The sequence below is a fragment of the Petaurus breviceps genome, unplaced genomic scaffold, assembly GCF_028583685.1.
Source record: "Petaurus breviceps papuanus isolate PSGF00001 unplaced genomic scaffold, PetGlider_PUasm1.0 80, whole genome shotgun sequence".
Lineage (NCBI taxonomy): Eukaryota > Metazoa > Chordata > Mammalia > Diprotodontia > Petauridae > Petaurus > Petaurus breviceps.
This window is the reverse complement of record NW_027186540.1, coordinates 6,066,295-6,092,531: the sequence shown is the minus strand read 5'-3', so window position 1 is coordinate 6,092,531 and position 26,237 is coordinate 6,066,295. Positions and strand designations below refer to the sequence as shown.

Here is a 26,237-nt window from a genome sequence, read left to right as displayed (position 1 = left end):
ATATTCAATAAGCTATGGTGTGTATGTGTGTGAGACAGACAGACTGAGACACAGAAAGACAGAGAGACAAAGACAGACAGAGACAGAGAGACACAGAGACAGAGAGAGGGATAGAGAGAATTGACTCTATATGAATTCAAAGTCTTGTTTTTTAGGTAGTTTGGAAAAGCCCAGTAGGCAAAAAGGATTACAGCATGAGAAGTGACATGAAATAGATGGGTCTTATCTTTGTTGCATTGTCAAGGAAATAGCCACAGCTAAGACTGATGGGGCATAGAACAGACCACTTTACCCTTAGTTGAAATGATTCCCAATGACCTAAAGGTGACTTTTCTTAAGAGTAAATAGTTGAAGTGAATGCTTGAATCCTTGTACCTCTTTTTGCTTTCTTGTTGAGGTTCTTATACAAGACGAGGGCCAATAAATGTGACTTGATAAAATGTTCTATTTCTCTGCATCATATATTGATGTCTCTAATTTTTCCTTAGTAAGAAAGAAGAAATCTTTGTAATTTCAGTTATTTGGACATTTATAAATTTGTTTTAAATTTTTTTTTTAATTTTTCCCTAATTACAACATAGAAACAATTTTTACCATTTGTTTTTTAAATTTTTGAGTTCCAGATTCTCTCCTTCCTTCCCCCCTCATTGAGAAGGCAAGCAATTTGCTATAGGTTATACATGTGCAGCCATGCAAAACTTATTTCCAGAACATATATAGAATTGTAAGAAGCAATATAGGTGTGGTGAGTAGAATGCGGGATTTGAGCATTAGAAAGTCCTGACTGTGACACTGCCTGAGTGACCATAAGCAAGTCCTTTATCCTCTCAATCTATTTCCTTATTTGAAAAATGGGAAATAACAGATTTAGAGCTAAAAGTAAGCCTAAAAGCCTTCAAGTTGAACATTCTACAGATAAGGAAACTGAGGATGAGAGAGGTTAATCGCCTCTTCTCTATTAAATTCAGTACCGACTTCACAATCTTTTCCATCTTATCGTCTTCCATCTTCAAAAACCCAGCCACCTAGATCTTTAACTCTTCATTTTCCATAATCTATCTCTGTTGTGTCTCAGTAGTGCACGGCAGCGCTCTGGACCTCTCCCCACCCCCACACTTCAGCACCTCTCCACCTCTCCCCAAACCCAGAAAGGCTGAATTTGCCCCAGGTGCTGGAATCCCTCTTGACAGCTTGGCATGCTCATCAACAAAAAACCCTGGGAAAAAAAAGAGGCAGAAACTTAGGGAGTTTCATGAGACTTCCCCAGCACCCACACTGTCTTTCTTTGGCATATGTATTCTTGGCATTTGGTATGGTTGAGTTGCAAAGTAATAACAATTTAATTAGTGTTAATTAACCATTTTAGCCTTCGGCGAATAGTGCTGACCAATTCTTAAGTCTTCCCATAGTAGAGATGAGAATGAACGGTCTATCATTATCATCCTAAGATTATACACCAACCTGAACCGAATATTATTATGATTTATGTCAGTTTTAAACAAACATTAAGTTCACATTTACCTTAAGAAATCATCATTCTCCATTAAGAGGTTGGTCATAGAGTGAAAAAAGAGATGAATTTCCTTTGGAGTCAATATTACTTTAATCTCCTTTGATTTGAATCTCTTGGTCTCTTTTGTTTGGGGGTTTTTAGTACCTTGTAGCATTATAAATATTATATTATATTCTCAAATGATGATGTAGAGAATATAATCATTAAATTTTCCAGGGTCATCAACTTTGATTGGTAACTATTACCTTAGAAAACTAAATTAAGATGCAAGATGACCTGACCAAATTGGGAAATTAGACAGGCATATACAGGATGAAATACAGTGCAGTGCTGTTAGATACAACATAATTTACTTAGGGAGGAAGAAAAAGCTGTACTAAATCAAGATGGCTGGCTTTTTACAAGCATCCTCATCCCTTTCCTCCTCACCCCACCCAAGACACTTACATCTTCCAAAAATTGCTGGGGGTCAAATGCAAGCAAACCCCAGAGCAGCAACAGACTGTCACTGCAGCATACATCAACATGAATATACATCAGAGGAACCATGAGGTAACCATTTTCTACTTATTGGTCAAGCTTCCACAAGGGAACTGTATTCAGTTTGGGGACATACAGTTGAAGCAAGATAGAGAAAACCTAAAGAAAATCCAGAAGAGAGAAAAAAAAATGAATGGTTACAACTTTGAGACACAAATCCTACAAGCAAAGACTACACAACAGGAATTATTTACTCAAAAGAAATAAAATTAAGGGACTCACTAACTCTCTTCAAGTATATGGCATTCACTATCAATTTATTTATCAAATGTTTATTAAGGGGCCATTATGTGCAAGGCATATGGAGAAGGGCAGCTAGGTGGCACCATAGTGCATAGAGCACTGGGCCTGGAGTCAGGAAGACTCTTCCTGACTTCAAATCTGGTCTGAGACACTTACTAGCTGTGTAACCCTGGGCAAGTCACTTAACACTATTTGCCTCAGTTTCCTCATCTGTAAATAAGCTGGAGAAGGAAATTACAAACCACTCCAGTATCTCTGCCAAGAAAATCCCAAATGGGGTCATGAAGAGTCAGACACAACTGAAATAACAACAACAGAAACAAATGTAGAACATATCATGACAGTGAATCCGATTTCAATCTAAACTGGGCAAAAAATATGCCCAAATCACAACGGAAGGCATTTAGGTGATGAATTAGCTGCCTTAACTGTATGGCTCAAGAGACACTGAAATCCGTTGCTGTTAGAAGAGGCAGAGTGACAGGTGACTTTAAGTATTGGAGTAGATTCATCTGTTTATGGGTTGGCTTGATTCTGATTTTGTTTACTCTTGGTGGAAGCAACATCAGAAATGATTCATTCTGGGAACAAAGGCTGGCTTGCCCTTGAATACAATCTTTATGCTTAGTTGAACACAAACACTGTGCTCTTGACTTTGTGCTCCTGTTCATCACATACACAGAATACACACCATTTCTGGCATTGCTACTGACCAAAAGCATGGTGGGAAGATTATATGCATGTGTAAAAGATTCTCATATCTGAGGTATTCACCCGCTTTGGCAAGTTCCACAATTTGCTTATATCAAACATGTTCCCATGTCAAAAAGCCATTCCAAAATGTATTTCCTAATACCTCCTGCTGTCAGTTCATTTCCCTCTTAAAAGGCAGGGTGCTATCAAGGAAAGAGCATTGGTTTTGAAGTCAGTAGACAGGTTTGAACCTTGCCTCTGTGACCTTGGACAAGTCATTTGTCCAACCTCTCTTGGGCTCTGTATCCCATCTGTAGAATATATCTATGTATCTATATAAATATAGAATATATCACATATCTATAGAATGTATCTATATCCCCATCTGTAGAAAGAGGAGTTGGAAAGGAACATCACTGAAGGTCCTTCCATCTTGAAATCCATGATCCTTTAAAACTCAAAATCCTTTGAACCCTCAATATTCATATTGATATCCTAGAAAATTCTTTAAAATACATATGATGTTAACTGAGGTGTGACATAGTGGCATAGAGTACTGGGCCTGGAGTCAGGAAGTCTAAATGAAAGTTCCAATCCAGCCTCAGACACTCTGTGACCTTGGGCAAGTCCCTTAACCTCTGTTGGTCTCAGTTTCCTCATTTGTAAAATAGAGCTAATAATAGTCCCTACCTCACAGGGTTGTGTGAGAATCAAATGAAGTAACAATTGTAAAGCATTTAGCACCATGCCTGTTACATATATAAGCACTATGTGTTAGCTAGCATTACCATCATCATTATTATTTATCATATGTCACTTGAACTTTTTCTGATGTTGCCTTAGCTCTATTAGTTCCACTGAAATTTGATAAGGAGGTTATTTGGTGTGTGGCACCTCTGAGGAAAAATAAATTTACTGGAGTGAGTAAGTCTTCCACCTGTTCTGCAGACTGGCTCCAAACGCAGCTGAACACTGAGATCTCACTCAGCATATACACATGCCTTTTAGCACCTGTTTCATTTCATACTGTCTTGCTTGCTAGGATTTATCCCATAGCCACAGTGGAGGTTCCAGTGAAATTCATGAGTATTCCAGATGTGTGTCCCATTGTCGGCCATCCTAGTAACCCTGATGTTTATTCCTAGGTTCCCAGGAGTCAGATAGCTCTCAGTCTGCCAAGAAGGACATGCTGGCCGCACTGAAATCTAGGCAGGAAGCTCTGGAGGAGACACTCCGCCAGCGACTGGAGGAGCTGAAGAAACTGTGTCTTCGAGAAGCGGTAGGCAATGGGAATCTTGCAGCCTTGGAGAACTGGGCTGTGCATGCACATGTATTCAAGAACACATCCAGAGGGGGAAAGGGTGGGAGTAGTGGGAAGGACATAAGCAGGAGAGAAAATCCTCCAGAGACACTCACCTCACCTTTATTGAAAAATTGCCGGAAGTTAATGAACCACACCGAAACATATTCCATTTGTTGCCTGCTAAATCTTGACTAGTATCGTTCTTGAAAGTCCAGTGAATGAATGGCTTCTGCCAAGAGTTTGTGCAGCCTGAATATGATATTGTTATGGTTTGTGTTGGTCTTAAAACAGGATAAAGTTCAAAGTTGGCTTAATAAATCATATTTCCTATTGAAAGGGTGGGTTGGGAGTGAAAGGGGAAGTCAGTGTTTTCACTTGATGCATAAATCCCCTTAGTCTTCTGGGGCTTGAATTTTGTTAATTTTCTTTCTTTCTTTCTTTCTTTCTTTCTTTCTTTCTTTCTTTCTTTCTTTCTTTCTTTCTTTCTTTCTTTCTTTCTTTCTTTCTTTCTTTCTTTCTTTCTTTCTTCCTTCCTTCCTTCCTTCCTTCCTTCCTTCCTTCCTTTCTTCCTTCCTTTCTTTCTTTCCTTCCTTCTTTCTTTCTCTCTTCCTTCCTTTTTCATTCTTTCTTCCTTTTCCTTCCTACCTTCCTTTCTCTTCTTTCTTATTTCCTCATTCTTTCCTTCCTTCCTTCCTTCCTTTTCTTTTCTGGAAAGAGCACTGGACTTGGATTCAGAAGACTTGGGTTGGAATCCCAGCTCTGCTACTTACTAGCTGTGTGACCTTGGGCAAGTCACTTAACTTCCCTGAGCCCCAGCCTCCTCATCTGTAAAATAGGGATGCTAATACTTGCACTACCTACCTCACAGGGTTGTTGTGAAGAAAGCATTTTGTAAATCCTAAAGCCTATACATGTGAAGTATTATCTTCCTTCCTTCCTTCTTTTCTTCCTTTCTTTCTTTCTTTCCTTCTTTCAATGAAGTTTGCCCACTGCTATTTTTTTTTTCCATTAACAAAGCAGTATTTATCCAAGCCAATTGTGTGCACTCATCATTTCACAGTTCATTGGGATTTGGAGCCTGCTACAGCCCCTTGCCAGTGCTTCTGCATGCCCACCTCTGCCTCATCTTCCATTCCATGACTATTTCTGAACATTTCTATAGATGTCATTTTGAAATACAAAGTGTATGATATATGTGGGGAGGGAGAGAGAAAAGAGTATATATGAACTCTCTGTATATGTGCATGTGTTTCATGTGTGTTTATTCCTAAGAGAGATTGTCCCACATTACAAGGGGTAAACCATCCAAACTGGGAAAGCGCAAATGAGATTTCAGCCATGGCTGAAAGAGACATGCTTCCCTGCCCCCCAAATAATAATGGCTTACAGCAGGAAAAATGAGACAAGGGCCATAGACTAAGATCATATTACATTTTTCCTTCGCTTAATTATGGTCTGGATTGATTTAAACTGGAGTCTGCACAAAGCAGGACTATATTAACACAAATCCATTTCAAATCTTAGGAAAGAACAGGATCTGGCCACAGATGTTCTAAGTGATATTGTAAATATCAGGAAACATTTTTACAAAGTATATACTTAAAGTATTTTTTAAGCTTACTGGTTCTCTATGTGTCTTTAATAAATGGATTTTAAAGCCTTGTTTTGTATCCGAAACTATCTAACACAGCTGTGCCTTCCCCCTCTGCAAAAACCAGGAACTTTTTAGAGTGGTTCACAACTCACGTCATGGTGATGACGATATTGTGACCTCACCCTTGTATAGCATTTCAGTTTACAAAATACTTCCCTCCACTTGTATTATCTCATGTGATATAATGTAACAGACCTTTGCACCTACTGTTTGCAAGGCACTGTGCTTGATTCAGTGGGAGATAGGCATTTTATTTTTTAATGTTAAATTGTTTATGTATTTTTTTCAAATTACATGTAAAAACAATTTTTAACATTAGTTTTTCAAAAAAAATTTGAGTTCTAAATCTTGTGGAAATAAATGTTGAAAACTAAAAATAAATTAATAAATTCCAAAAAAAAAGAATAAGCAAAAAAAATTTTTTTGAGTTGCAAATTCTCTCCCATGATGCTCTCTAGAGAGAGAGAAATTTTAAAGACTAGTCTTTGCCCTCATAGAATTTACAGTATTTAATAAGGAACTATAAGATACCAATACAGGTGTCTAGACTATATCAAACAATATTACATGGTAACTACATTGGCTGTTAGTATCAACCAGAAACAAAGATACTGTTTTGAGAATTAAATTTTTTTTCTAGGGCAGTTAGGTGGCACAGTGAATACAGCACTGGCCCTGGAATCAGGAGGACCTGAGTTCAGATCTGGTCTCAGATACTTGGTACTTTCTAGATGTGTGACCTTGGGCAAGTCATTTAACCCCAACTGCCCTGCCTTCCCCACTCCAAAATGTTTCTTTCTGCAACAAGAGGACAAAATGTAACACCATGATATTTTTTAAAGGATTCAAATATATTTTGATATGCATTAGAGTAATGGCAGAATTTAAAGCAAGGTAGAAAGATTCTCCATTATGAGAAACCCCAAAAGAACCAGAGTAAATTATGGTTTTCATGGAGGAGGAAACTAAGTCTCTTGGCAAGGTTAAATGACATACAGGTAATAAGTGGTGATGTCTGGACTTGAATCCAGGCTTCTTAACTGCAGGTCAGACATTCCCTCCTACCACCACCCTTCTTCTCCCCACCCCCCACTAAGAAATTGAATAAAGAAGAAAAAAAGAACCCAACAGCCAAAGATGTGCAATAAGATGACTATCCCTCCTCCCCCACCCCATCCCACCTCCCACTCTCAGCACTAGTCTACTAAATTCATTGTTTCATTTTTATTGGCAAAAGTCTCCCTTTCATCAGTGGTATTCTTTTGTTTTTCTATGAAATGCATATTTTGTATTCCACTCAGAATATCATGAATTACTATGATCTCCTGCGTGAACTATGTAGCCATAAAGAGAGCAAATAAGAAAGTGCAGCCTGGGAAAGCTATCCACAACAGTGGCATCAAATCATGCTTTCTTTTTGGTTACTTATTAATTCATTCAGATTAAATTTCGGGACACCACAGACCTTAACTCTAAAAAGTGATTTTTAAGCCCAACAGTAGTCTACTTTTTTTAATTTGTATTTTCTATTGATACTATATGTGCTTTTGAGTCATGAGTTAGTGATAGTTTTTATAATTTTTATTTTTCTCCTCAGATGTTTCAAGGCAAAATGAAAGGAAAAAAAAAATCTCTAAATTAGAGTTTGGTCTAACACTGAAAGGTGTTATCTGCCCATTCATAGGCAGGATCTTAAGGCAATAGTAAAACATTCTGTGGAATAAGCCTATGGTAATTCATATGTAATAGCTACTTGAAAGACATCAGAACTATACCTTTCTTTAAAAAGGGGAAACAGAAGGAGCAGCGGGCTACATCAAAATAGTTGACTATTGTACTTTACAGCTAGGGGCAGCTAGGGGGCACAGGATAGAGTACCTGGCCTGGAGTCAGGAAGACTCATTTTATTGAGTTCAAATCTGGCCTCAGACCCTTACTATGTGACCCTGGGCAAGTCACTTAATCCTGTTTGCCTCAGTTTCCTCATCTGTAAAATGAACTAGAGAAGGAAATGGCAAACTACTCTAGTATCTTTGTCAAGAAAATCCCAAATGGGGTCACAAAGAGTCAGATATCACTGAAATAACTCAATAGCAGCAACAAAATTGTACTCCTCAATATTTGCCCTGAATAAAACAGCGGGGGGGCTTATTTAACCAGTGACCTGAAAACAGGGAAGGAGGGAAGGCTGTTAGGCAGCCTCAGGGTAGGGAAGCACCTCTAGCCTGACCATTTGGAATTGTTCTGCCCTTTGAATACTTTCAAGACATTTTTACATACATACATTGCAAAGAAATTAAAAGAAGTTTATCACTCATGTCAATTGTATTTCTAATTTCTATTCGTATTTTCATGAGGCAACATAGTGTACTCACTAGACAGAGAAGCAGCCTTGGAGGCTGGCAGCCTTAGGTTCAGGTCCCACCTCCAACATTGTGTGATCCTGGGCAAATCCCATAATCTCTTAGTGCCCTAAGAAACTCTCTAAGCCTAGCAGTAGCAGCTCTGCATTGGTAGAAGTTTCAATTCTCCAGTTTCCCTCCCCCATTTAAATTGTTGTTGGGTTGTTTTTCATGTCCTTCTTTTTGTGATCCCATTTGGGGTTTTCTTTTGTTTCCTTTCTTTCTTTTCTTCCTTCCTTTTTCTTCCTTCCTTCCTTCCCTCCTTCCCTCTCTCCTTCCTTTCTTCTTTCCTTTTCTCCCTTCCTTCCTTTTCTTTCCTCCATCCTTCCTTTCTTTCAAGGCAATGGGGTTAAGTGATTTACCCAGGATCACATAGCTAGTAAATGTCTGAGGTCAAATTTTAACTCAGGTCCTCCTGACTCTAGCATTTGGGGGGTTTTCTTAGCAAAGATACTGAAGTGGCTTGCCATTTTCTTCTCCAGCTCATTTGACATATGGAAAAAGGCAAACAGACTTAAAGTGACTTGCCCAGGGTCATAAAGTAGTTAGTATCTGAGGTCATATTTGAATTTAGATCTTCCTGACTATAGGTCCATCCATCGCTCTATCCATAAAGCCACCTAGCTGCCCCATAAAAATTCTTACTTAATTCTTACATTAGTGCAAACTAATTCCATTTAAGCTCAGCTGACTTCTTTGGAGCTTTGATCATATAGATCCATCCTCCTGGGCACACTCAAGTTTTCTATTAATTTACTGGTTCAGAGGTACATTCCAATATATGATACAACTATTATTTATTGTAAATGAACTTTTATGGAATTCTAAGCTTACAGAATTGCAAAAATAGGGTCATTTTACCAAACCTGAAGACAAATTTTCAGGCAGCAAATACTGTAGACAACAGCACCTTCTTGACAAAGTCTCCTATAGTAGTTAAACTATACCAGACATTTCATAAACTCTGATCAAGGGAGGAGAACTAAATTCTAGGAACTGAAGCATTAGAGAAATTAAGAAATCCCTACAAATGGTGTTGGAAAAGGCAGGTTGAGGTGGGAAGGAGTTCAAAAGAAACCCTGAATGGGAGAAATTAGATAGAGCTCTGAAAGGGCTGGAAAACACTGTCCCTGTGAAAAGGGGCCTAAGAACCTTGATCCACACCCCCAACCCCCATCTCCATAAATTTTCAATTCAGTCCATTAGGAATTTTTCTTTTTCATGTAGGAATAGCTGCTCTCTGACTTCATAATGACAGCCACTGGAGAAATTAGTAACTTTATGGAAATTTATTTTGGAACTTACAGTTTGGGAATGCATCTTTTTTGTAAGGCAAAGAATATTTGTACATATCGTAATTAAAATACAAACTGTCCCATTAGACATATCCGTCAATGTTAATCATTCTAGGATAATGCGTTGAGAAGGGTGAGTGTATGTATGCCTGTGTTTGTCTTAGAACATAAATATGTCTATGTGTGTATATGTATGTCTATATATGTAAGTATATATATGTGTGGATAAACAGATATCTCCAATATGTGTGCTTCTTGCGGCTACTAATGTTTTTTCATGTATGCAGGAGCTTACAGGGAAACTGCCAAGAGAATATCCATTGGATCCAGGGGAGGAACCACCCATTGTTCGGAGAAGAATAGGTACCGCCTTCAAACTGGATGAACAGAAAATATTGCCCAAAGGAGAGGTGAGTCCTTTGCTTTTGGTACTTGGATTCATTACTGTTATCTGTCTTTTTTCTGAACATTCATACTGTACAAAGGAGGAACAAGAACTGCTCATTATAATGTCCTCATTCTCAATAATGATTCCTTCATTCCTATTTAATGCCAGAATTTCCCTCCCCCACCACTTATCCCCAGTTGGATAGAGCTCTGGGCCTGGAGTCAGAAGAACCTGAGTTCAAATGTGGCCTCAGACACCTGCTAGCTGTGTGACCCTGGGCAAGTCACTTAACCCTGTTGGCCTCAGTTTCTTCATCTGTAAAATTAACTAGGGAAGAAAATGACAAATCACTTCAGTATCTTTACCAAGAAAACCCCAAATGAGGTCGTGAAGAGTTGGACATGACTGAAATGACTCAACAACAATGAAATTTCTTTTGTAGTATTTGGTGCTTTAGTAAGCATTTTCATTTTCCTTAAAGTTATTTATTTACCATTTATGGGTCAATGATACATAAGTAAACACCTAAGAGTTTATATGATTTCTCAGTGGTCTCCCTGCCAGATTTGATGAAGAAAGAGATCCAAGAAAAAGAAAGTGACATAAAGCCCCATCTACCAATGCTGGGCAGCTAGGTGCATAGAGCACTGGGCCTGGAGTCAGGAAGTCCTAAGTTAAAATCCAGCCTCAGATACTAGCTGTGTGACCCTGGGCATGTCACTTAACTCTGTTTGCCTCAGTTTCCTCATCTGTAAAATGAGCTGGAGAAGGAAATGGCAAACCACTCCAGTATCTTTGCCAAATAGAATACAAAGAGTTGGACATGATTGAAACAACTGAACTACAACAGGCCAAATAAAACCTGGCAGGATATGTGTTTCTTTTTACATCTTTAAGGAAGTATTTTGAAGAAATCATTTTTCATACCTTCCTAATTTCTAGATTCATGGAGTGCCAAAGTTTATTAGTGGGAGATAAATATACAGCTCAGTGTAAATTCAACTTTAGTGAGTTCATTATGAAATCTATTGCTAACTTCTATTTACATTAGCACCTGTAGAAACATGGTTTCCTGTAAAATGCATGAAAAAAGCCCCATGCCTCCAAAATCACTGGCCAGATAGGAATGATCAGCTTGGTACTGCTAGGGATTCTGGCCTAATAGGATTTGATCCTGGGGCAGGTAGGTGTTGCAGTGAGTAGAGCACTGGCCCTGAAGTCAGGAGGACCTGAGTTCAAATACAACCTCAGATACTTAACACTTACTAGCCCTGTGACCTTGGGCAAGTCACTTAACCCCATTTGCCCTGCCTTCCCCCATCCAAAAAGAAAAAAAAAAAAAAGGATTTGATCCTGGTTTTTAAGTTTGGGGATTGCTGTCCCACATGCTACCTGATGGCAGCTCCTCAAACAATCTGTGTAACTGACTTGGTTCTCAGGGTTCACTCTGCTGGACAGATCCACCTTAGATGAAAGGGGCTGGGGGTAGGGGGACAGATGAGGCTACCACTGGGCAATTTTGCAGGGCAAGTGGACCATCCCAGGGACCAGGAATAAATAAATAAGATGGGCATGGTGACTTTTTTGTTCAGATATCATTGACTCAAATCAAGGCATTTTAATATGTCTGTAGCTCTTGAAATAGGAAGGAAGTTGGACCATGCCTAAGTGACCATAGTGGTTAGAGAATTTTTTAAAACCCCTTTATTTTATGAAGATTGTTAAATAGTTTTACTTTGGTGTTTAGGCCTAGAGAATAACTTTTAGTGAGGGGAGGGGTTGGGGAAGAGATTTGACTATTGCTTTCAAATATTTGAAGGACCATCACTAGGGAAGATGGATTAAAGTTGTTTACTTTGTCCCAGAGTTAAGAACTTAGATGAAATGGGTAGAAGTCACAGACAGACAGACTCTGGATTACTATAAGGTAGGGAGGAGGGAAGTAAATGGAATATTCTTTTTCATAAGGTTGTGAATTCTCCATCACAGATGACTTGCTTGGCTATTCTTCAATATGTCTTAGAAGGAATTCTGGATCTGTTAATAGTTAAATTAGATGACCTTTGAGGAGTTTCCTAACCCTAAGACTCTGTGACTTCTAAATACTAGAGTTCCTACTGAGGTTGCAAGGAAGGCTATGGTTTGGGGTTGGCTAAGAAATATAGCGCTCATTGAATTTTAAAGTGAAAAGGGATGTTAGCCATAGATTACACCCTCATTTTAGTCTGACATAGAAATAACTATTGATTACACATGGCCTTGTTGACTGAGCACCAGAGTTCTTAAAAAGGGAGTCATTCCTTAATAATCCCCCTTTCCTCTCCTCACAGCATCTTGTCCCCTCTCTGTTTCCTCCTTTGTCAGCAAAGATGGCCTCTTCTTTCTTCTTCTGGACTTGTTATTTCATAGGTATAGGGAGCTCTTGATAAGGAATTGACCTCTCTTCTGCAACTTAAGAGACTGGAACACTGGGAGGTCAAGAGATTTAAACCCAGGCCTTCTGGACTCTGAGGGCAGCTCTCTCTCTCCACTACCCAGACTGTCCCCCCTCTGTTTCTTTTACTTTTCATAAATTAAAAATGTTGGGTTTTTGTTGTTTTTTTAAAAAATGCTGACTGGCTTTCCTCAGAGGGCTTACACCCTAGCACAGGAAGAATATCCTCCCCCATCTCCCTCCCACTACCATTCCAGTCTGACTCCTTCAGATTTCTAAGCCAAATGTAGTTTTCCTTCCATTCCTTCCTAAGGGCTGTCAACTGTACATTTGGGGAGTTCAGCCTTGTGTTTTTCTTACTTTAATAGGGAGTGTTTGTTCTGGGCTCTCTCTCCCACAAATCCCTGGGTCAGTGTCCTGAACCATGGCTATCATAACAACCCTAAGCAGCTGTAAGGTGGAGTCAGAACTCACAGAACAGTCATTGTCTCTGGTGACTTGTTTGTTTCAAGACATCAGAGTGTGTCGGTTTTCGTTTTCTTCTCCCCTGGATGGAACAAATCTGGCGAGCTGCTCAATCCATTGGAGAGAGCCTTAACAATTGGTCATCTCCTAAGAAGTTTAATTTTCCTCTTCCTGTCTTCCTCTGCTCCCCTACTCTCCCACTTCCAGTTTCCCTCCCCCTCCAGTCTGACACAGTTTAAAGTAAATCTAACCAAGGCGATGCATTGCTGGATGGAGGATCCAGGCATATGGCCAGGTGGATTGTACCAGGAAGCCTGTATATTGGATTCAGCTGTTGCATAAGAAAGTCTGCTCATTGCAGCAAACTAACGTTCATTTTCTGCACCTCTGCTATTAACAACCACTTGACACTGGGGAATCTTGGACAGGACAAGGTCTCCTCAGAGTTGGTTCAATGAGTTTGGGAGTTTTCCTTGGGAAGGGAGTTAGCAGACAAGATGGATGAAGAGATTCCGTTTCCCCTGTGTGAGCACACACAACATATCTGTGAAGAGCCTGTATAGCAATTTTAAGGGTTGCATGTGTGATTTAGCCCCCATTATTTCCTCTAGAGAGTTCCACATGTGTCTGCAACAAAAGGAAACAGTGACTGGCATAGGTCAATGATTTCCAAAAGAGCTTAGAGTTTGTAGGGTTGCCAGACAGTCTCTGTGCAGGTAAAAGTGTAGCTCTAGGCTGTACAAAAAAAAAAATCATATGTGTGTTTGGGAGGAGGAGGAGGAGGAGTTAGGAAGTGGTGTAAATCCCTAATCCACCTACTTGCCCTGACCAAAAACAGAGGGTGGGAAGAATTCCAATGTACCCATGATGAACAAAAGAATGATGAAATAAGGGTGCAGATGGAGACTTTTTCTTTTATGTCCAATGCAGAAATTATTTTTGCTCAACTCTGTATATTTGTCACAAGGGCTTTGTTTTTCTTTTCTTTTTCCTCATTGAGGGTAAGAGGAAATAAAGATTTAAAAACATTTTGTTAATTAAAAAGAGATAAAATACATTTTTTAAATTTCAAGAAAAATTAATAGGGGTTAGGAGGCAGTATGGAGTAATAAGAATTCAGAGGTATACAGAAAGGAAGAAGAAATTATCTGTGCCCTCCCTCCAATGCGGCAGTGACGATGGGAGGGCGATTGGGGGGTCCATGAACTTGAACCACTCTTGCTCCTGTCCATCATGAGATGGCTCGGGAGCACACAGGAGAAATTGGAGCAAGGGAAACCAAACACAAGGGTGGCTTTTGAGTTTGGGGTTTTTTTTGGGGGGGGGGGAGCTTGGAGAGGGGTTTGTTTTTTTTGCCTTGGACAAGTTTAATAAGGTGGGAAAGGTGAAGATTTAATGATGTTAAACTGAGCACATGAATACTTTGACCATGACAAGTACAAAACATGTTGAACAAAAATATATTAAAAACCATAATTCAAGGAAAGGTTGAAGGCACTAGGAATGTTTAGCCTGGAAATGAGGCAATTTAGAGGGAATATTATGATAGCTGTTTTGTGATAGAGTGGGGAAAAAATCTTAGACTTAGTCAGAGGCTCTGGATTCAAATTCCAAGCCTGCAACTTTGAGAGAAAAACTATGTCTTAGGGTGAAGAAGGGACCTTAGAACTTTATGTAAACCTTCTAGTTCTAACGGCCTTCATTGTCCATATAAAGACACTGAGACCCAAAGGGACTGAATGACTCCGCTTGGCAGTACCACAGTCTCAACTCAGATCTTCCAACTGAAAGTGCAGCATTCTTTCCACCCCACTCCAGTCCCCATGTGCCCTCAAGCAAAGCAGGCAACGTTGAACTGGAGTAAGGACAAGGTTCAGCAAAAAAGGTGGTGCAGTAGTTGTGTTTGCATGTAAAAGTGAGAAAAAGGGTGTAAGTGAGAACATAAATGTGGGTATTTCAGTAAGTGGCTTTGATGAGGGGGTGAATGGGTAACAGTTAAAAGCATACAACCTTCATCTGCAAATGTGAAAGTCGGTTTGTTTCATCCAGATTTGTGGGTTTGTGGGTAGGTGACAGAAGGGTGGAACAGGGAAAGTAAGAGCATGGGGATAAAAACTTCTAAAAGGATACGTGAGAGTCCAGGGACTCTGCAATTATGAGGGACAGAAACTTGTGTGACAAGCAGGTATGACGGGGGTGGCATGTGTAATGTAAGTCATGTCTGGGCAGCCCCTTTTACTGAGCAGCTGATGAAAGTGAGTGTACCTTCTGCATGAGTAGGAATCCCTTGTTGTCAAACTGACAGGAAGGATTTGAATTGTGAATGCTAGCAGGACTCTGAAGGAGAGCTGCATCCTAGGCCACAAGTAGAAAGGAAATCACAATGGAATGGGAAGTTACCACCCAGGCTTTGCTGTTACCGACCCTGAAAGAGATTGCAAAATTGCTGTTGAGCAGTCCCAAGACCTTGTAGTATGGGGAGGATTTTCACCTTCTTGGTAATATCTTTTTTTAAAAATCAATCAGGGTTAAGTGACTTGCCCAGGGTCACATGGCTAGTAAGTATCTGAGGCCAGATTTGAACTCAGGTCTTCCTTGGCTCCAGTCACCTAGCTGCCCCAGTAATATTTAAATCACCACCTGACAACAGGAAGTAAGAAGGAATTTAATAAAACAAGGGCACATGCTTAGGACACTCAGATGCTGAAGGTTTAAGAACAGTGGCCACCTTATTGAAGATGTCATGCCAGTTACCGGTGATGTTAAAAGATTTATTTCTTGTCACCTTGTGATGACACAGTGGAAAAAACACTGACTGTGAACTCAGAGATCCTGGGTTCAAATTCCATATGTGTTGCTTACTACTTTGTGTGACCTTGGGCAAGTTATTTAACGTCTATGGGTCTCAGTTTCTTTATTTATAAAGTGAGGGTTTGAATTAGTAAGGTGGTTTTTGGGTGTTTTTCCGTTTGAGTATCCCAAAGCACTCATGTTTAGTCACTGAATGAGCCCATGTTTTCCCTTCCTACAGGAAGCTGAGTTGGAGCGCCTAGAACGGGAGTTTGCCATTCAGTCCCAGATTACAGAAGCTGCCCGCCGCCTAGCCAGTGACCCCAATGTCAGCAAGAAGCTGAAGAAACAAAGGAAAACCTCTTACCTTAATGCACTGAAGAAGCTGCAAGAAATTGAAAATGCAATCAATGACAACCGCATCAAGTCTGGGAAGAAACCCACCCAGAGGGCTTCGCTGATAATAGATGGTCAGTACCCAGCCCTTCTTCACTGCCTGGAACCACCTAGTAAACATGGGTAGACAGAACCCCAGTAAACTAGGAACTCCAGTTCTGTTGGGGTTCTGAGCCCTCCTTGCTGCATGGCCTGGGGCCTGTAAATTAGCCACTCAGTGCTTTCATTTATCCCTTAATAAAATGGTGTTATTAATGCTTGCAACCAGATCAGAGTAGCAGAGTACTCTCAGATCCACAGATGAAAGAAAACTATATAAATCAAATTATTATTTCTACTAACTACTAACCTGAGAGAAATTATGGTGAAGAAGGCCAGCCAATCTTTCCCATTCTACGATGTGAATTTTTCCTCTGCCCCAGTTTCTCCAAGGCAGAGGCAGCTGCCAAGCACAGATGTGAGGGACAAAAATTAAGTTTCTCAAGGACATCTTCCATCCCATTTCTGGACAGAACCTTCATCAGGACCAGGCACTTTGAAAGAGAGTGGGTCAAAAGTTGGGCACCAGGGCAAACTATGACAACCTCCTCCCTTTGATACTAGAGTCTTTATCTTCCACCCTGCCAACTTTAGCTGTTGCCCCTAAAAGGGTGGTGCCACTCCAGCTCTCCAATAGCCTGATATTCCTGCCACCCTTCACCAGCCCCCCAAGGACTGGGTGGCTAGAACTTGGGCACCACCCTGCCAACACTACTGACCTGCCCCCAGCCTTGAGTGATTTACAGTGTGACCCAAGGCCCAGGGATATTGAGGGTAATTATGTTTATTTAGCCAAACAAAGCACAAAGAGATCCCTGAGTGAAGCAAAAAGTCCCTCCTACTATTATTCTTTTTAACAAGTCAGAGAATTCTTCCAGAGACACTGTCAAGTGTTCTTTCATAGTTTATACATTTTTAAAATACTCTTCCTTTAGAAGGTTAGAAACAAGTGTCTCTCCCTAGTTTGCCCTGTTGGTCTTGGCTAGGCAGTGGCCTTCCTTCCCTGATTGTTTCTCCCCTTCCCCATTCTCCTTAAAGGGGCTGAGACAAACCTGATCAATGGAAACAAACAACCCTTTCTTTCCTTATTTAATTCTTTTATTTGCATACCTCTTTATGCCCCTTGGAAACATTTATGGTTCACGTTCCCAGTTCTGAGATGAAACATCCATCAGGGCCAACAGACCAGTATGAGGACAAATTCAGGGATGGATTGCAATGTCTCTAGGGATTTTCCACAGGGGAAGCTCCCCCTTTATAGAGCCTTCCAACTACTGATCTGATAACTACAATGGAGGTGCTACTTTAAAAGAATCCGTGGGGACAATCCTTTGGATTCTTCCCTCCGATCTACAGCCATGCAAAAATGTGGGCCTCGTTTCCTCAAGAATGTGGTTTCAACTCTGCTGCCTTGTTGAAGTCATGTTTATATCTCAAGGGCCCACTTGAGAAGAAGAGGTGAATTGGGACCTTCCCTGGACCCCACACACACGATTTTACTTTTCAAGAGATAAGGCACTTAACAGGGAATCAGGAGACCTGGGATGGTTTGCTAACTTGACCAGTGGCTAGCAGAACAGCTTGAAGCAAGTCTCCTCTCCTTTCCTTAGTTTCCCCAGCTGTAAAAGTGGTAGGGAGATCATTTTTGCGGAATTTGGGGAACATATTTGCTGGGTTGACTAAACACTGTTTGGAAAATGAGCTTCTAGGAGAAAGATGTTATATTTATCCTGCTTGTATCTTCTCTGATAAAAAAAAATTAATTAGGAAGCCACTTATTGACCAACAATGAAAGTGAAACACCATGACTAAGCTTTTCACCAGAATACTAAATGTAAAGAGTATTACCTGTTATCTCAGTTCAGTCAGCACATGTCCTTGTGCTGCAACAGCAAAGGGGCCCAGTTGAGGAAGGGACAACTTTTATACCTGACATTAAACCAACCCATGTCCCAGTTATTTCTTTTTTGAAGTAATGCTATCCTACTTTGCCACAGTCACTGCAATAGGATTAGGGAGATTTGTTACTAACTGGTCCTTGGAGCTCTTTAAAATACATAATGTAAAAAAAAAAAAAAGAAAGAAAGAAATGGGGAGCAGCATTATAATTACTTCTAATATTTCTGTTGCTTGGGTGTTGCTGCTGATTGAGAAGAAAGGTGTGAGTGTGCAGAGTGAAAAGATAGATAGCATGCTTTCTTAGAGGTGAAGAGTGACATGAGAAGCCTTTGGTTCAGAACAAACAAAACCCAAACCGATGTGCTCTAACTGCGGGTCCTTCTGTTTTGTTTCTTGCCAGACGGAAATATTGCCAGTGAAGACAGCTCCCTTTCTGATGCGCTTGTTCTTGAGGATGGTACGTAGTTAATTTCCTGCTTGAAAATTTGGAACTTGGACCAGGTTTAGCATTTTCTTTAGGTTGTCTTAGGTACTGTCCTTTTGGGGCACAAGGGTTTTTCCAGTTCTGCAATTCTATTATTCCAATTTATAAAGGTAAATAGTAATAACTATTATTATTAAGGATTAACCATTTATGGGGGTGGCTAGGTGGCAAAGTGAATAGAGCACGGGCCCTGGAGTCAGGAGGACCTGAGTTCAAATCTGGCCTCAGACACTTAACACTTACTAGCCATGTGATCTTAGGCAAGTGTAGCAGCAAGCACCCCAAGCATCCTCAGGGTTTGCTGCCAACACAGGTTCTTAGATCTGCTTTGATAAAGGAAAGCAACTCAAAATGGGTTAACAAGCTTACTTTAATCAGTCAAACATGTATCTTTTACCTAGTTCAGGGGAAAGAGGTCAGCACCCCGAACTTCAGAATATACAGACAGAATTATCAAGACAGAAACAGATCAAGTAGACAGATTTCAAACTGTCCAACCATTACATCCATATCCAAACAACATCTGGGTTTCAAAGCCAGGGGGCTCTGGACAATGGCTTCCCAGAATCCAGATCAAATCACAGAACATTTCTCAAAGTGAGCCCCAAAACAAAGCTACACATCAGGGCTTAATATAGCCTTCTCCTGGCTCAGAGAATGTAACAACCTTATTGACTCACTGGCCAATCACAGAGTATCTACTGAAAAACAAGTCTCCCACCCCAGGCTTCAGGTGCACTTTAGCCTAGGAGCAGGGAAGATCTTCCCAAATTTACATTCCCATTACAGCAAGTCACTTAACCCCAATTGTCCTGCTTTCCCCCCTCCAAAAAGCAAAAAACAAAAACAAAAACAAAAAATGAATTAACCATTTACATTTGTGAAAGGTAGCAGAGTTTAAGGGAGAGCCAGCCATTGAAGGCTAAAAGATCTGGGTTCAAATCCTATCTCTGACACATAGTGACTAGGGGACTTTGAGTAAGCCATTCAGTTTCTCACTGTCCTATAAAACTCTAAGACCAGAAATGATAGTTGAATTGTCAGTCAGTGTATAGGAGGGGAGCTTTCACACCAGAAGCTCCCCACACCAATGAAATCACTATCTAGAACTAAACAAGAAAACCAGCTGACACTACTTTTTCACAAATCATTTTTCTCCTAATAATTTTGTGAGGTTCAGCAGTTACAAGAAAGAAGAAAGAGAGTAAGTGTAAAGTTTTATTCTGTAGTTCAAAAACCGATTTCAAAGGTATAAGATGGCAGTGGCAATGATTAGAGAGTAGTTTATCTAAAGATCTGAGTGTGTCCATGGACTGACAGCAGTGTGATGTAGCAGCCAAAAACGAAATGTGATCTCAGGCTGCATTAAGAGAAGCACAGCTGCCCGCAGTTCCTCTAGGGTACTCTGTTGGGTTCTGGATACCACAGTTTGGGAAGAAGGCTAGTAAGCTGGGCAGTTTTTGGAGAAGGACAGAGTGGTGAAAGGCCTTGAGTCTGTCCTAGGAGGCTCAGCTGAAGGAACTTTTGAAGAGAATTGCTATATCCCAGTATGTGAAGGGCTGTCAGGTGGAAGTGGTGTTACCATAGCCTTTCCTGGCCTGAAAGAGCAAAACCAGGATAGTTTTAATAGCCTTCTAATGTGAAAAAAAAAATTCTGGGGGCAAAGGTGAAAAAATTAGGACCAACTAAAATAAATGTCCATTGGTTTTCCAGTCCCTCCACTAAGCCAGGCAGAAGAGAGTTTGTGACAGGGTTTTACTTCTTTTCTTTCCATGACTAAAACCACATTTTGAATTAGAGTGACTCAGTTTTGCTTGAGGTTTCCTTTGGAATGCCTTTTAATTTTTGGAGGTATGGTAAAGGAACCATCTCTCTTGATCAGAGTGCCTCTAGATGGAATGAACTTGGGAAAAATCCCTGTAGGGTAGGCCCTGGGTTTGGCCTTTAAAATTATTTTGAAATTTTTCATTGGATTCTGAAAAAGTAACAGTTAATAGAGTTTTCTTTTTAAAAACTATTAGAAAACAGCTTTGAAACTAATATGTTCAAAATTATATTTTTACACCATTCATTCGTGGTTCATATATGGCCCTCTTTTTCTGTTTTACTTTGTGTATGGCAATTTTTGCTCATTTTGATGATCCTTAAATTTGGAATAATTTTTTTTAGGTAAAAAGTTAAGGTATGCATAGAATTTTTTTTAAAAAACAAAAATTCCTAGAAAAAAAAATTGAACTGAATTCTATTAACATAGAAGAAAAAATAATTACCAACATGGAACCCTTTCTGAGAAGGTTCTTGTGGGTCTTAATTCAAACTTTGGAGGTGGAGACATTAATTACATGAAAACATAATAAGCAGCAGTTGATTTTTTTTTCTCTTTTGGGAAAACCTCAAGCTGGCAGTGATAAGTGGTTGATGAGATGGGAAAACATAAAAGGTTACATAAGAAGTAGTAGTAATGATGATAATTGCAATAATAATAATTTCTACTGATGTGGGCAATGCCTGGCAGGTGTTTTAACTAGTCATCTTGGTCTTGCTATTAGAAAACCAAATTATAATATTTTTATTACTTATTTTGCTACATGGGAGGTGAGGAAAGGAGTATGGGGGGAGAGCTAGCAGACTTGTGGACAGAGCATCGCCTTGAATGTCTGAAAGACTCGTTATGCCAATTGGATAGATAACGCATTAGTTCCCTATAAGCCTCAGTTTCTCTAGCTGTGCCAAAAATAAGGTAGAATTCTTTTATGGTAATGGTATAAGGGAACAGGATTAATACCTGTATTTATAACTTAAATTTAGGAAGAAACTGAGCTTAGCAAGTTTAAGGGACTTCATCCAATGTTACACAGGCAGTAAATATGAGGAGAAGGATTTGAAATGCAGAGTCTGCTCTTCCCACCATTCCATGTATGCCGCTTCCAACATTTTCTTGCTGTGGCTATCATTTATTTTATTAGTGACAATGTCTCAAAGGCAATGGTTTGACTCATGTTTTAGCCTATTTGTAACAGCAATCTCTGTGTGGTATAATTTCTGTGTGTGTGTGTGTGTGTGTGTGTGTTTGTCTCTATTTACTACTTCCCTCCACTGTAGTACTTTTTAGAAGAATAGAGTATGCCCTCCATCTCATCTTGTTTTAGGATTTTCAAGCCAGTATCAAAAAGAGTTTCCTCTGGTTAAGTACATTTCTCCAGGATCTGATGGGCCTCCAGTTCCACAAAGCAGAACAAAAGAATCCACAAACAGAACATTCCAAAATATTTTTTTACAACCCTTATGAAATATGGTCCTTCTATAGCTTTGGCTCTCATATGGCTAGAAGCTTCTCCCTCCTAGCCCACTGTTACAAAATTTTTTAACCTCCCCTCGGGTCCCAAGTTACTCTTCTTCAACAATCACAAGAACCCTTACCTTAGCCCTAAAGCTTAGGGACTGGAGTAAAAAACCTCATGGAGAAGACCGAGACCATCAAACCCCACCTCCTACATCCCAGAACAGAATTTTTTTTTTGCTTTTTGGAGAGGGGAAGATAGGGCAATTGGGGTTAAGTGACTTGCCCAAGGTCACACGGCTAGTTTTGTGTTAAGTGTCTGAGGCCGTATTTGAACTCGGGTCCTCCTGACTCCAGGGCCGGTGCTCTACTCACTGCGCCACCTAAAGCCGCCCTAAATAGAGCTGTCTTTATGCTTGTCTTCTCATCCTTCACTAGAGTTTCTGAAGAAATCACATTCTACTTTTCTTTCAGAAATGGATTCTTCTATATTATTTCTCTGTATTTCAGTCCTTATCTTCTGAGGAACTTAGGTTCTGTATTTCTTCTTCCAATATATTCAGTTTTTCCTTCTCCTTTGGCTTTTCTCATGTCTTCAAACATGTGTAAGTCTTTCCTTATCTTGAGAAATTCTTCACCCAGTCCTTTCAGCTACCATTCTTTTGAACTCCTTCCTTTCACAGACTCCTTGAATGGATGGTTCTCTGCCTCCTTCGGCATCCTCCACCTCCTCCGTCTCACTTCCACTCTAACCACTCCACTGAAACTACCCTTTCTATGGTCCTCTTTCATCCAGTCTTCCACCCCATATTTCTATTCAGCCATACACTACGGCTCTACATGAATGTTCTACAATCACTGCAAATTCATCGTGTTTAAAAGGAAGGAATCTGTACTCCTCTTTGGGATATATCCAACCTTTTGGTCAATGACGCTATTATCTTCCATGCCCTGCAGAATCACTACTTGGATGTAATCCTGGCCTCTTTTCTCTCCTTCAGCACCTCAAAACCAATTTACCTAAATTCTCTTAGTTTTTTCTTTACAATATCCATCACATTTTTCCTTCTCCATTCTCTGTGCCACTCTCATTTCTAAATTTTTTTAGTATTTGCTTCCTATCTGACCTCCCTGCCTAGTGTTTTCATTCCATAATTTCAGGCCAGATAAATATTTCTTAAACACGTTAATCATATTACTCCCCAGATTAAGAAACAGTAGATCTCTATTAACTATTAGATAAAGCCATAAATACTCAGGCTGGCATAGAAGACCCTTTATCAGGTGACCTACCCCTACCCATCCAATCTTTTCTCACATTCTCTTCATCACAGACCATTTACTCTAAGAAGGGTCAAATGAGATTAGGGATTTACAATGAAGTTGTATCACACACACATTTAACTATATATGTTCACTATTGCCCCTGTCCCCAAGGAGAAAAATAACTTAAATAGTGCAGTAGTAATTTAAAGTAATAATTTAAGAAGTGCAGTAATATCATTCCACTGATTAAGTGGTTGCCCCAACAGTGAGCAAGACAATCCGCTATTCACTCATTTGGTCTCAGTTCCCACATGCCTTTCACAGAGGGTGACTCTCCTTGTCATCATAGCTGCAGAAATATTGATCCTGTTTAGGCTGATGAGAGAGGGACACCTTCTTTGACCCGTATAGCATTCCTGTTCAGTTAGCCTTGTGTCCTATCTTGCCTCATCGTGAAACAGGAAGTAGAAAGAGTTATTAGTGGCATAATCACCCTGTAAATATAAGTACAGTTAAATTCAGAGCCCATCATCAGTTGTTCTGCTAAGTCCTCATTGATTTTTGTTTTCTTTTGAGTTGAAATCCTCATTCCCATTTCTCACCCAATCAATAGCGTCACTGGCTATTATGAAAAATTAATTTATGGGTGTTTTTCCATAGCCATCATCTCAGATTCATTCACCAGCTCTCTGACAGACTGCCTTTTGAAAAGAAATTCTGGTCCATTTCCAGTTACAGCTGCTTAAAGATACTGTACTGGGAAATTTGATCTACCTAAGGTGATACATTCAGCATGTGTCAGGGTTAGGACTTGAACCCAGATCTTTGTGGCTGCAAAGCCAGTGCTCCATACACTATGACTTGCCACCTCTCAAAATTACCTCATTTATTACAATGCAAAAGAAGACCTTTAATGAGATTCTCAACTCAGGTGTCTACTTTGAGATTTTATTAGAAATACATCTTCTAATTGGTAGCTGTCTCCAAAGTACATAGCAGACTATTGAGAACCTAAAATATACTGAATAATTCTTCTTGAATTAATGTTTAAAATGTGATAATGTCTATGTTTTGTCTCAGGCATAAAACAATGATTCATTTAGGGTGTTTAATAGTAGCCAGATCTCATTTATGTGTTTCACAACATTTTGAGCTGGGAGATTCCCATCAAAAGCTATCCTATGCTTCCCATTTCAGTGGTTGTACTAGCAGTAGGGAGTGGGTAAGTGGGCAGAAGATGGGAGTGACAAAGTTTGAGCCCACCACTAGGTTGGTAATTTGTGAGGAAATACAGTGTACACTGATGTTTTAATGGGATGACCCTTGCTACTTATCCATCTCTCTTTCTTTCTGTAGAAGACTCTCAGGTTACCAGCACAATTTCCCCTTTACAGTCCCCTCACAAAGGGCTCCCCCCTCGACCACCATCGCACAACCGACCCCCTCCTCCCCAATCCTTGGAGGGACTAAGGCAGATGCACTATCACCGGAATGACTATGACAAGTCACCCATAAAGCCCAAAATGTGGAGCGAGTCTTCTCTGGATGAACCTTATGAGAAGGTGAAGAAGCGTTCCTCCCACAGCCATTCCAGGTGAGCCATGAGGATGAAGATGCAATTGATAAATTTACATATTTATTCATTGGTTTATTCTTTTATTATTAACTAGATAAAAGGCAATGGTAAAGTAGAAAAAGCATTCATCTTGGGAGTCTGGTGATACTTGAGTTTGTACCTTGACAATTTACCTTCCTGAGCCTCAGTTTCCTCATCTATAAAACAAAGAAAAAAATAACCTTATCTCACAGGGTCATTTTGAGGATGAAGTGAATCGAGGACTGTATTATTTCATCTTAAATCACTGTGTAAATGTCATATGTCAGCAGAGCATACTAACTAAAAAGTATCCTGGACCTGAAAGTCATGAATCATGGGTTCCAGTCCCAACTCAAGTCACAAATTCTGGCATGTGCCACAGCACTTAACCTCCCTTTCCTCTCCTATAAAAAAGGGGATTGGCCTAGAAGACCTTTATTAAGGTCCCTTCCAACTTGGGCGACGTATGTTTGGGTCTGTTATCCTGGAGACATGAGGAGACAGTCCACAAATTATAAACTAAAAGCCAAAACTACAGCCTTCTTCCTGTATTGGCGAGTCACATCTTTCTACACCCTAGGCAAACAGCACCCTCTGCTGCAGAAGGATTGTTTTGCAACATGATCACAGGTCTAAGCCAACACAGTTGTAGAGGTGTTCAGATGTCCCCTACAAAAGTATATTGATCTGGATGTTGCTTCATAATCTGTTTGTCCAAAGATGACTTTAGTAGTACTGTATTTCGTGGAAATGAATTAGGAAATCTCAAGCAGCAATTCTCTAAAATGACATGACCACAGTCTACCTGAATCCCAAATTTATTCAGGACAGTAAACCACCAGGAATCAGAACAGTTGTGCTCAACAGCTGTGATTTCAACTGCAAATTTCCAGTTCACTATTCAGATATTTTATAGAGTTCTTTTTCTAAAAGATAAAACAATTTTTTCATTATTTTTCCCATTAGTTTTAATCATAATCCTTGCTCTGGGAGAAGTTTCTTGTTTGGTGAATAATTATCTGTGTCTTGGAAGGTAGAAATTAAGGTATAGGACTGAGACTGGACAGAAAAAAATCTGAGCCAATGAACATGGAGAACAAAAAAACTGAGAGGTTTGGAAAGCCAGGTTTCTGCCCAGGTCCTCAGCTAACCTTCCCGAGCCCAGGATTTCATCTACCTAATTCTGACCATTCCAAGAGCATCAGGTTAGCAGTTAGGCCCTTTGGCAAGGTGCACTTGTAGCACTGATGACAGGTGTGACTTCCTTTGGTTTGCAGTAGCCACAAGAGGTTCCCCAGCACAGGTAGCTGTGCAGAAGCTGGAGGAAGCAACTCTCTGCAAAACAGTCCCATCCGAGGTCTCCCTCACTGGAACTCCCAGTCCAGCATGCCATCCACACCAGATCTACGGGTCCGTAGTCCTCACTATGTCCATTCCACTAGGTAAGTCTTCTGATACCTGTTGATTCTCTTGTAGTTTTCTTTTGTGGTTAAAAAAGTTCATTTTTACAAGCCCTTATTATCTCTCTTTCCCACCACCCTGCCCCCCCCCAACAA

The 26,237-nt window shown here is 40.1% G+C and overlaps 1 protein-coding gene across 6 annotated transcripts in view; it reads left to right on the top strand.

The window, feature by feature from the left end:
• The window catches only part of LOC138176002 (FERM domain-containing protein 4A), a 416,847-nt gene that overhangs the window by 370,539 nt on the left and 20,071 nt on the right, over positions 1-26,237 (top strand). For all 6 annotated transcript variants that reach the window (XM_069106685.1, XM_069106684.1, XM_069106682.1 and 3 more), the window contains exons 15-20: positions 4,135-4,268; positions 9,931-10,053; positions 15,962-16,190; positions 18,455-18,511; positions 24,441-24,678; positions 25,959-26,123. In XM_069106685.1, the coding sequence (XP_068962786.1) occupies positions 4,135-4,268; positions 9,931-10,053; positions 15,962-16,190; positions 18,455-18,511; positions 24,441-24,678; positions 25,959-26,123 (946 nt within the window). The remainder of the gene's footprint in view (positions 1-4,134; positions 4,269-9,930; positions 10,054-15,961; positions 16,191-18,454; positions 18,512-24,440; positions 24,679-25,958; positions 26,124-26,237) is intronic.